The sequence below is a fragment of the Lates calcarifer genome, linkage group LG17 (genome assembly GCF_001640805.2).
Source record: "Lates calcarifer isolate ASB-BC8 linkage group LG17, TLL_Latcal_v3, whole genome shotgun sequence".
Classification (NCBI taxonomy): domain Eukaryota; kingdom Metazoa; phylum Chordata; class Actinopteri; family Centropomidae; genus Lates; species Lates calcarifer.
The window spans coordinates 11,528,860-11,540,863 of NC_066849.1; the positions used below are offsets into that span (position 1 = coordinate 11,528,860).

The 12,004-nt window shown below is 40.1% G+C and overlaps 1 protein-coding gene across 3 annotated transcripts; it reads left to right on the forward strand.

The window, feature by feature from the left end:
* The first annotated feature begins 831 nt into the window (after window positions 1-831).
* On the forward strand, window positions 832-11,250 carry LOC108881419 (interleukin-6 receptor subunit beta). Of its 3 annotated transcripts, XM_018673426.2 has the most exons (14): window positions 839-1,325; window positions 1,600-1,851; window positions 2,048-2,168; window positions 4,289-4,473; window positions 4,561-4,721; window positions 4,862-5,070; window positions 6,896-6,978; window positions 7,198-7,423; window positions 7,601-7,789; window positions 8,344-8,442; window positions 8,819-8,962; window positions 9,037-9,171; window positions 9,254-9,347; window positions 10,649-11,250. In XM_018673426.2, the coding sequence occupies exons 8-14, from the start codon at window positions 7,282-7,284 to the stop codon at window positions 10,812-10,814; spliced, it is 969 nt and encodes a 322-aa protein (XP_018528942.1). In that variant the 5' UTR covers window positions 839-1,325; window positions 1,600-1,851; window positions 2,048-2,168; window positions 4,289-4,473; window positions 4,561-4,721; window positions 4,862-5,070; window positions 6,896-6,978; window positions 7,198-7,281; the 3' UTR covers window positions 10,815-11,250. The 3 variants fall into 3 exon arrangements, with proteins under 3 accessions (XP_018528944.1, XP_018528942.1, XP_050933147.1); XM_018673428.2 differs by lacking the exon at window positions 8,344-8,442 and having other exon boundaries at window positions 832-1,325; XM_051077190.1 differs by lacking the exon at window positions 1,600-1,851.
* The last annotated feature ends 754 nt before the right edge of the window (window positions 11,251-12,004 follow it).

Consider the following 12,004-nt stretch of genomic DNA (forward strand, 5'->3'; position numbering starts at 1 on the left):
CATACAAATCTCTTATTAAGCACTGTTTAATAGTTCCTCTATTCCCATGGCCCCATTAGTTAGAGTTGTCAAACTGTCATATGAATTTTGAGAGTGAAGAAAGACTTAACCATGATGTGATGGTAAAGACAAATACACGTAGATGGACAAAGCTAGTAAATTATATATTATTTAATTATTTAATCTTATCTAAAAGAATAAATGGATGAGCTTTAAAACACCTCTTACAAGGGAAAATTTTCTACATTTCACAAAATCATGGATTGGTTTGTGTATTCATTCGTATACATATGTGGTATTTTCTTCAGTTTCTTCATTTCAGTCACAGCCTGTCTCTAAAGAGCTCAAGGAAACATTACAGGGAAGGAAAGGATTTTGCTTGTTATTCTTCCTTTCATCCATCCGTCTATTTATTCCTTACTTATGTCTATAAATGTACAAGCTCTTCCTGCAATACCCGGTTTAGAGCCAAGCTGCGTTTCAGATCAATGTTTGTTTTGTCTTCAACTGTTTACATGAGAGGGGTTCAGGATGAGACCACGAAGGCAGGAAAAGGATTAGAATCACTGCCTTTTGTTAATTCTTTATTTTTACTTTTATTTTTAGCAATTTCTATATTGTACTGCATCTGTTATATTTGTTTATAATTATTATATTTTGTAAAGAAGAAACAATTAAAATGAACAATGGTGAAATACTAAGATGTACTGCCTTTGTGTTAGTTGAAGACTGATGCAGTACCTGCTCTTGTTTGTGAGACCAGCAGTGTCCTATGAGCAGGGAAACTAATGTGAATAATCACACCTTGTAATCTTCATGTTCACAAGTAGAAACTGTGACTTTTTTTTTTTTTTTTTTTTACAGTCAATGTAAAGGTTAATCGGGGGGTGATTTCCAGTGGACGTATCTGTGCTTCATTTGTCTTTGTATACAGTGCATGTGGTTAGTGGAGCCTCTCAGTTGAACCTGTTGCCATGCCAAAGGCCTGCAAAACATCTGTCTTTAAAAAAAGTGATTAATTTTAAATGAATTTCATCTGCATTGATGTCATCAAAGTCAAAAATGCATCCATCAGTATTTTCAGTTACATGCAGTGGATGGCGCTGTCACTCTGCTGAACGTCTGAGGGAAACAGCTAGAGCATGTCACATCTTGGGAAATCATCGGCTAAACACATGGGCGGACGGCAAAGAAGGAGAGTTTACTATACTAGTTTGAATAGTTTCTTTGGATGTTTTGACTCTCTTTTCACCAGTGTTACTGAACAGAATCCATGCTGACCACGGCTGACCCTGGAGAAGAGAACTTTACAGCAGCATTTCAAGGTTAGATAAAATATTTGAGACTCAAAAGATCACTTTGGTTTGCCAAGTTTATACATTTAGGCTGAGGGTTGGTGTCATTTTGCTTAAAAAATTAGATAATTCAATAAATACAAGTTGTTTTATTTGTACTTCATTAAAGGGTCTGGTGAGTTCATATCACAGCATTTATTGTTTATTTATTGTGTTGTTTTTATTATCACTGTATTTTCTACTGTAAAAACAATAAGGGACTTTAAAAAAATCTTACAACTGCTGTACACGTGCTTTCTGGTAGGTCTCTGGAAGACCTGTCTCACTCCAGAGCTCCCCTGATGTTTGTCCTCATGCAAACTGAGCAGAGATCCAGGCAGACAGTCATTTCTATGAGCCCAGACTGTTTTCGATAACACCTGGAGTCCAGGCACAGAGAGGAAAAAAAACTAATCCTTTCAAGGAGTTCAGGAAATCCACTTCAGTTTCAGGATGGATAGACCATACCTGACCCAAATGACGCTTTACCTTGGCTTTTGCTGTGCTGCTGCTAAAGGTAGTCTCTCATTCTCATGTCAGACCCTTCTTATGATTTTACTTTTCCTCAGCTAGCGAACTACTTAAGTGTTATCAAATAACTCGGCAACACTGACTTAACTGTGTATTTGTTGCGTGGAAAAACACATAATATGTCAGTCACATATAGAGATATTAATGAAAGGTTATTTCCATCTCTCCTCCTCCTCCTGCAGAGTTGCTGCCGAGCCCCAGTCAGCCCCGCTGTGTCTTCATTGCATATGATAAAGTGACATGCTACTGGACCCCTGGGAGGAACTCCCCTGCTAACACTGTCTACACACTACAGGCTAATGTGTAAGATCTATTATTCACAAATTCAGGAGTGACTTTGTGTGACCATGTGCTTTGTGTTAAAGCTAAAGTGATGGTGAATATTGCTGCTTGTGCATCCACAGAAACCTCAGTATGACATATTGTGGTACAAACAAACAGGTACCCACACACAGGAATCATAGCTTTATTTCAAGGCCTGGGAGTAACTCTGCAAGTGTTCCTGAGGGAAATAGGTATTTTCCTTGGATTTTTTTTCAGAACTGATTCTGATATTTGCAGTCTAACAACAGAGAATTTACACTCTCTTTTTCACTCCACTGCTTTAGAGATGTGTCACATAGCCCACCATGTGGTTTTAAGCAGCTGCAGTGCATTCACATGATTTGGGACTGTGCTAATTTCTGTAATGAATAAGTAAATGAAAACATGCAGCACTGTAGCAGTGGTATGCTGAGCATATTAACTCCTCAATATCTTAGCTGAGTACGGATGAGACAGAAAACTGAAGAGAGTGAAGTCAATATGTCTTTCAAATTTGGTCACTAGAAAACAAAAAGTTGCCTTGCTTGCTTTTCACACACTAGCCGATTTTACAGCCAATACTCATACCAATATTTGGAAGATCTGATAACGACGTGTCAGCCATATTCAGATTCCTTGTGACCAAGAATGGTGGCACCGTTTCTGATCTCAAACTTAGTTTGGCAGTTACTTATCAACCAACACAGACACCATTACCAGTATATGTGCAATAGGTGGATCTACTACATATTCTACCCTAATGAACTGCAGACATTGATGCAAGAGGAAACACTGGCCAAAATAAATTATGGCCACTAAGAGGGTTTGCATCATGTGCCTTTTAATGTTCTCAGTAAGATAGTCCAGTTGTTTTGGCAGAGGTACTTTTCCTATGTTTACCTGTTATTTCCTGATATAAATACTTCAATTTTCCTCACTTGGTAATTCAGTTTCTTCAGTCATATCCCTTCAGCATGAAATTTTGGTTGTGTTGTATGAAGGTATGAATGCATATTTGTAATTGCTTTTATGTTAAGCAATAATTGATCCCAAATGAAAAGGCTCTGTTGAGTGAACTACAAAGAATAATAGCAACGTCCAGAATGGTCCCACATGTTTCACTGGGTGTATTTCATCACCTTGAAAAACAAAGTGAGAACACGGTGTTTAAACAAGCGGTGACTTAGTATATCATGGTTCACTGATGATGGCTCCATTTTCCAGAGGTTTACAGTTACAACTAGTATTAGTTCCTCTCCGTTTGCCAGTTCAAACTCTTTAAAGCTTCAAGTTCAGTTTAGCAATTGACAGAGTCAACACAGATGATTTACTATTTAATGTTCAGTTCTTTTGACCTCATTAGTTGATGGAAATATGTGTGAAATATGACTACACTGCATGGCTTAAAAGACAAGCTTGGTTTGGTCTAATTATTTCTTAGAGCACATTTGAAAGTATAGGAAAAACTCTTTGCTCTATTGTGGCTTCAGTGAGTCACTGCTGCTGAGTGGAATTTCAATCATTACTATCTTGTAAATGTACTTCAGCTAATTTATGCTTGTAGCTTAACAAATACCCGCACTGACTGACTTGTCCTTCTTCATATCCACTGGTACTTGAGCTGCCCAGTTCCTCTGTTGGCCACTAACTTGGCTAGTTAGCATTGCTGAGTTAAATGTCTTGCTGAAAGGTACTACATAAATAGCCAAGGTAAAAGTCGAGAGAGTTCACTTCCCTTTCCTGTCGTTTCCCCCTGGCTTCCTGAACCAAGTGAACAGGTTGTTTCTTCAGAGCGACAGTATCTACTGCATGCCTGTAGTAGTAGTATGTCATATGTCATCAATCAACAATAGATTTTGAATTCCAGTGATATAATCTCCCTTGCTGTGCTTGTTTGAAATGCTGCCAAATGTGCTGGTATGTACTCATCAATGTCATCACAGGAAGGTGTTCATTTCCCACCGTTCCTCAAAATTTTAGTTTAGTTTACTGTAAGTTCTTTAGCACACGTTTTAAAGTTTAGTTTTATTGTTTCCAGTGGCAGAGCTGGGTAGGAGAGAATTTGTGAATGCATGTATGTGCATGTATTCTAATGTGTCTGTGCTTATGTATATACACAGGACAAAGTTTGGACCGACTTGTGACTCTTTCGGCAAACATGCATTCAACTGCACCGGGATCAATCAGACACAGTGCTCCGGCCCCATGAGCAGTCCTGATCGGTTGTACTCTTTCAGAGTTGTTGCCCATAGCACGACAGCAACAGCCAGCTCACCCATCCTTTGTATCAAAGCTTTAGATGCTGGTAACAACACATACTGCATGCATTGTACCAATAATATCTGATTTCACACAAATCAATCTGACTTCAACCTGACTCTTGTTTCACCAGTGAAGCTGCGCAGGCCAGTCCTGTCTGACCTGAGACCAGTTGGAGATAAACCCAGGTGTCTGGAGCTGCAGTGGCATAAACCTGTAAAATTTGCACTAACCAATGAAAAGATCTGCACTGGCTTTGTAAACTACCAACTACAATACAGCATAGATGATCAGGTGTGGTAACACACTGACTGATTGTCATTAATATTTTGCATTTACTCTCTTTCAAATGAGTGAAAAAGAAATAATGGCATGTAGACTTTCATTCATCCTCTTTGCTCAGTGAGTATAATGACTCTCCATGTTTCTTTAAGCCCAAGGCCGAGACAGTGGAGGGTCATCTAGGCGAGGACCTTCAGCCCATGGTGTGTAAAGACACTCTGAGGACAAACCAGACAGTTCGTCTCAGAGGCCCATGTTCCCTTAGTCCATTTACTCAACACGCAGTTCGACTTCGCTTCCGCTACCTCAGTCACGTGGAGTGAGTGGAGCAACACACTACAGAGCTGCACAGGCATTGCAGGTGAGATAGCATGTGGTGCGTGTGGGTATCCACTTTTCCTTTGCCCCTATTTCTCTACACATCATAGGTTATAGGATGATGACCAGTCCTCTGACTGTCAGGGCAGAGTGTAACAGAATTTTATCGTTCCTGCCTGAAACAAGTCAATGACCTCACTTCCATCCCTTAAAAACTGTATGTACACCCAATTAATTTGAAATTTGGTGTCAATAACCCTTTGAGTCAAAAGGCTAACTAAGCTCTTCTCTCAACAGTTCATACAAGCTGGTCCAAGAACTGCCCATTCTGTTGAAATCACACTATTGTTAACTGTCATCTAACATTCCCAGGAAAAGGCCCTTTCAAAATTTGGGTCCCCACCTTTACTGAGGAACTGACAATACAATATAACAACAGACTAAGCAGGTCCAGAGTTTTTATACCTCATGCCACAGTGCTTCTGTGGTTCCACTTCCATTTCCACTCCTCTAGTGATTTTGCTGAGATTTCGTCTTCCAGTGCGTCCTCATGATCTTGCTCTTTGACTTTGAGTGTGCCCTAAACTGCTAAACCCCCACCTGGGTCTCTGGGTTTCCCTATTCATATCAACCTGTTCCCACCCATCTGATGACAGCTGGTCCTACTCTGCTGTCATGAGAGCTGATCTATGAGCATGAGTCTTGATGTGTTCAAGCTTGTCATGGACTGTCTTCAGGTTCTCTCCTACAGACCCACGCCCTCTTGTTTCAGCAATAACTGGTATGTTCTTATTGTTGACACCCTTCACTGTCACCACGGCACGGTGAGTTTCCGGACACATTTCAACTAACAATTACTGTGCTGGGGCATAGCAGAGTGCAGGTGCACAGGGCTACAGCCAAAAAAAAAAAAAAAAAAGTCTGTCACTATATCGGCCATACAAGTACATGCAAGCTCACACAGCAGATAGAATGTACAGACTTCCTAGTATTGTCCTAAATATACTATTTGTTGCATCTACACTAACATATCTCTTGCTTTTGATGCTTTTTGATTCAGGGCTATTGACAAACCTTTGAAATCTAAGATTATGCATAAAGCTCTCTTTTCCCTACGTCCCCAGTCTGGTGTTTTTGCGCTTGTGTCCACATCTTATCTGTCAAATGTTTGTTTGTAACAAACTGAGCCTTTAACCTTGGAATGTTTCTTTCACATCCGTCTCTCTCTCTCTCTCTCCTCTCCCTCTCTCTCTTTCTCTCTCTCTCTGTCCTTGGTGTGTTTCTCTGGGGTCACTGTATAATAAATGCCTTATTGTGGCACAGGGGAACAACTTTCCTGTTTGTAAAGCCAGACAGCTAAAGACCAGTCCACCACACACTAGGGTGTATTTGTAATAGAGAAAAAACTTGAAACCCTTGAAACTGTATTTAAACCCAATTAGTATGAGATTAGGTGTTTTTATACCTTAACAGAAATTTGCTGAGGAGCTGCCTGTTTACGTTTAGGGTTCTCCCTCTTTCCCTCCTTTTTTTTTTATCTGCAAGAAGAACTTTCAGTTGCAACTCACTTTTATCAGAGCTGCAGTCAAATGTGACCAATGAATTATTTTAAGGGTTGAGGTCTCTGGTGGATGGGTTTGGGGGATGTTCTGCAGCCACGTAGTTTATACAACCATGGGAAAGAATTTTGTGGTCAATTACAATGATATGATAGTACCTCTAGGAAACAAAACATTTGGTTTCTGTGCAAAAAAAACCAAACTAACTTATAGAATATTAAATAGTTTAATTTTTGTTTAATTTGTTTAATTTTTAAAGAGAATTTGGATGCTGAAATTATATTGTTTGTTTATTATTATTTACCTCAGCCCCTATCGCTGCACCACTACTGTGGAGAACAATAAAACCTACAGATGATACTCAGCAGAGACAAGTGACTCTCTTGTGGAAGGTGAGCATAATGTAAAAGCTGTCAGTGAAATACTTATTCACTCCTTTGCTTACCTACTTGTCACGATGGAGAGAAAATATATTTGATGTGAATATAAGCCTGGGGACACACTTTTCCCTTAGAGCACCAAAGTCAGTCTTTTGAATACCAGTACCAAGTTCTATGTTGATGTTGGCCACCTCATTCTTGATCACAGTGTTAATCTCATCTCCCATCCAGTCTCCCTCAAAGAGTCAGACAGCCTGCATCAGCCTGTGGTTTAATGTGCACTGTCAGTCAGAGGGATATCGCCGCTCACCGCGTATGGAAAAGTGCACAACAATAACAGGCACTTCCTGTCAGCTGACCCTGTCCATGGAGCGCTCCTCCTGCTTTCTGGCCATGTGTAACTCTGCTGGATGCTCCCCTTCAGCGCAGCTCACCCTCCCAGCACCCACAGACATTCGTATGCACCCCTAAGTTTCCTTTCACAGTCTGATAAATTAAGAATACAGATATTCTATTTGCAAAAATATTATCTCCAATATCAGGTTTAAATTACAATGATAGCCATAAATCAATCTGTATTATTAGCTACAGCATGTGAAATCTTGTATTTTAATCCCATGATATTCTCTGTTAGCACTCAGGGCTATGAAAGCAGTCAGTGTACAAGTGTTAAATGAGTCCAGTCTGGAGGTTTCATGGTCACTACTCACACATTCCTCACTCACTGGCTTCCTCTTGGAGTGGGAGTATGTGACAGAAGCTGATGGTCATCATCTACACTGGGAGAGACTGAGCTATAACACCAGTAACATGATCATCACTGGTAAGTCTATCATCTAGCTGCTGTAGATAGGATGGTACCACTTAACTCCATCTCTTTAAAGAGATTTCTGTCCTATATCATAGACATATGAGCACCAGTGGATTGAAAAGAAATTTTGAACATGAGCCAGTTAATAATGTTGCACAAGTACTTGGCGACCACTATGTCTCAGATTCTCTTTCCTGACATGATGTTTGTGGGGTCAGAATCTAACTCTCGGGGAGGTCTTGCAGTCATTACTATTGAAATCCGTTTGTTATTATACCAATTTTGTGTTTGTTTACAAAGTTTGTGTCAGTCAGTGTATATATCATAAGGAAAGCATCTCAAATTTGTTTTCCAGTCTATATGAAGTTGCCAAGTCCCTACTCTCCAAGTAAAAAAAGATGTGTTTTTATATTGAGTGGCATTTTCCTTTTAAAGTCGTGCCGTCCCCAAAACAAAGAGTAATCTGTGCCAGTAAGTCAGTAACTTTATTTCTACACAAGTTGCTGATTGATCTATGCACTTTGAGAGTTTTGTCTTCAAATAGTCCCTCTGATTCTAATTTGTAGGTTTGTTGTCAGAGGTGCGATATGTTGTGACTGTAAGGCCTGAGTGTGGCAGTGAGCACGGTGAAGCAGTTTCAACACAGACTTACACCAGACAAGGGGGTAATGCACCTGCAGACATGATGAGTATAATAACTTTGACCCCACCTCATGTGGTATATATAGTAAATGTATTTTTAACATCTTATCAGACTTTTGTCTGTTTTTGTGTGTTAAGTGTTATTTAAAGAAGCAAACAGTCATTTGAAATTTATTTAAGTGCTTTTAATTTGAAGATTTTCTCTGCCTTTGTCTGAGAAAATACAGCAATTATGTAGCAACAAATGAAATGCTTTACATATTAAATGCATTAAAAGTAGGAAAAGAATAAAACACAAATTCACTGATGAGTTCGTTTGTGGCAGTATATCATTGAGTGCAGGTCATCTTCACCACCACATGCCACCATCTCCTCCTCTCTCTTTGCCTGGCTCTCTAGTGCCCTCTACTGGCCCCATACTGCAGGTGAAGGAGCAGAGCGACAGCGCAGTTCTCCTGAAGTGGACACCTTTGCCTGTGGAGGAGCAGCATGGCTTCATCACCCACTACAGCCTCTACTGTCAGAGGGAGAACAACACAACATGTAGGGAAACACACATCCACAAACATGCTTAAGTATAGTAATTCATATTTTAAATGCACTGTGTTGTGGTGCAGATGAAGTGCAACCAGTGCCAGGTGAGAAGCTGCAGTACCGCCTGACTGGCCTGTCTGGAGTCTATCAGATCTTTATGACAGCTCACACGGTGGCAGGAGAGGGACGAGCCAGTCCACCTCTGTGGGTCACCATAGGTAAGAACCAACAGTTTAGCTCATATGCATTATTATTAAAATTACACAATGAATGTGATCTTTGCAATTGTGTGTTCGTCAGGGAACAAATATTCAGAGAGGACCATCCTGGTTTGTGTCTTTTCTCCTTTGATCACTGTGGTACTGCTTGTGACTATGACTGCATGTGGGCAAAGGTGAGATGATCTGTCAGTTTATTTACAGTTTAATACTACACCAGTTTAGCAGCGCTAAATAAAAAGTTGTGTCATCTATGACTTTCAAAGAAGTGTAAAGTGTCTCAAAAAAGCAGTATACAACAACTGCCTCAACCTATAGCAAGAAATACTGTTAATTTTAATAGATAACTAGTTTCCCTCACAGTCTCATTTTGCAATATGATGCTTACATTTAGCTCAGTTGCTTTAATGTAATATTAAATGTTGCTTAAAATGACAGAGGAATAAAAACAGAGAGAAACAGTCAGACACACAACATCACATAACCACACAACATACATTTAGCGTTCAGATGCTAAGTGGATTTTTAGCAGCAGAGCATACAGTATAGTTTGTAGCTGTAGGGTGGCCACCCAGCATTGACCCGAAAAACTACAGTCAGTATAGTAAGTGGCAGATGATGAAGAGAAAGGAATGGATTTGTTTAGTTATGTCTGAACAGCAGTCTCAGTGCATGTTTTTAATATATGAGTGATATGAAGAAACAGGAAGCGCACATAGAGTGTGGTAGAGCAGGAAAAGCCTTCATGTGATATCACTGCAACTGTCCCTCTATCTCATCTGACCTCCTGTTCTTCAGGCCAGGTTGTACTGGCTGATTAGGTGCTACACTGAAATTGTGCAAACTTTTTGATGTATGTGAGAGAACACCTAAATAAGGTTAATGTTTTTACCACTCTGCAGGTAGTTAGAGTTATTTGAACAAACAGTGCAGTTCACAAACACACACACACACACACACACACACACACACACACACACACACACACACACACACGGTGCATAGCTGCTTTCCTTTCCCTGCTGAATCAACCCTGCCTGTAAATAAAACATGCAGTCTATAAGGCTAAATAAGCAGAGTTGTCTCTGCTGAGTTTGTGTTAGTGTGAGTTTGAAAATGTCATTGAAATTCTGTATTGTCTTGTATGTAAAATCTTCTTCATTTATGTTTCAGTCAACTATAAAAAAAAGGGGCGTAGCAGTATAACTGGTATTTATCACTGGCACAGCAATGAACACTGGCGGTAACTGAGATAAATGTTGAAACATGCATAGTAAAGATTCTTGCATGAAAAATATCTGATTGGCACCAGTTGAGTTCATCTGTGGTTAAAACTGTTCTGTCAGCTAGCATTGAACATCTGTTCCAAAGTTTAATAGACAAATGTAGAAACTTTTCTCTGTCACAATGCAATTAATGGCTTGCTGAACAGAACTGAAAATGTCAAGACCTTACAACGCCTGTTACTTGTTCCTAGGATAAAACAAAACATCTGGCCTCCAGTTCCTGACCCTGCTCTCAGCAGTCTGACTGCCTGGATCTCCGACTCTGAACACACAACGAAAAAGTTCTGCTCTGATGAAGTGATGCACATGTCGACTTGCAAACTAACTAATGCACTGTATGATGCAGAGAACCGATAGAGCACAATATCTTTCTGAATAAAATGTATTTAAAAATAATAGTAAATACACTGTGTGAAGTTGCATAGCTGAAGAAAGGCTTGATGAATCTTCCTCTTTTTGTGTGTTACTGGATTTATGACCTTTAAGCAAAGCACTTGTGTCCACAATTCATTTTTCCTTTAAGTGCGGTAATGCATGTTGAGTGGATCATGCTGCCTCATGCACCCTCAGTAACTACCCTTCACAAACCAGAGACCACTCCAGTCTGTGAGCTTATCTGGTCCTTTCTGATTGCTTCTAATGACCAGAAGGGGGCAGAGAAATCTCAGTTTTAAAAGAATTCCTTGTACAGTTTCCCCAAAGTCTCCATGCTGTTCATTTTTATAACTAGATGTTCTAATATATGTTACTGTTGTTGTAAATGTGCACAAAGTTAATTAAAGCTTAAAACAGACTGTGTGAATGTAAAATTATCTTAAGCTTAACTTGAGTGTGCTGAACTAATAGACTCGGTGGGGGGGGGGGCATTGTGTTTATCAAGCAAACAGAGTTAAATGTTAACACACACACTCACAAATCCAAAGTGCTGGATGCAGCCAGTAAGTGATGGCCTGGTACTGAGTGGCTGGTGGAGAAACATCCTGACTGCCTGGAGCAAAATAACACTCTGGCTTGGAGTCATGCTGGTGTTAAGCCATGCTAATGTTGCTACAGTCCCAGCAGGGCTTATAAAGCTCTTTGCTTTCGATAGGCTGGAGGTTTTGTCCTCTACATTTTCACCGGCCAAGTGGTGTTCAGTGTGGGTCCACCTCTGAGTGACAGGAAGGTGTTGACTAATATGTTTGGAATCATTATTTGGAATCAGTTTTTTTAGTCCACTTCAGTGTAGGTCTCTCGTGAGAGGGAAAAGAGTGGAGGGGAAAGGTGGAGTACTCAACAGAACTGAGCAGTTCAAGTGTTTGCCCTGTGGGGCCTTAATGAGAAGTGCATGATGGGGTAAGATCACGTAGGGGCTCTCATCTTTGTGAGGATTTCAGGGAGATGAGATCAGAAATGGGGCCAGTGCTGAGCTTTCATTTAAAGCCACAGCCTTAACAGTGCATTTAAAAATCCCAAGACTGATTAAATCCAGATTACCTCAGATAATGAGGTCAGGTGTAATTACAGCCATTTGTTTCAGGATGTGACTCCCCCCCCGCTCTTCGTTT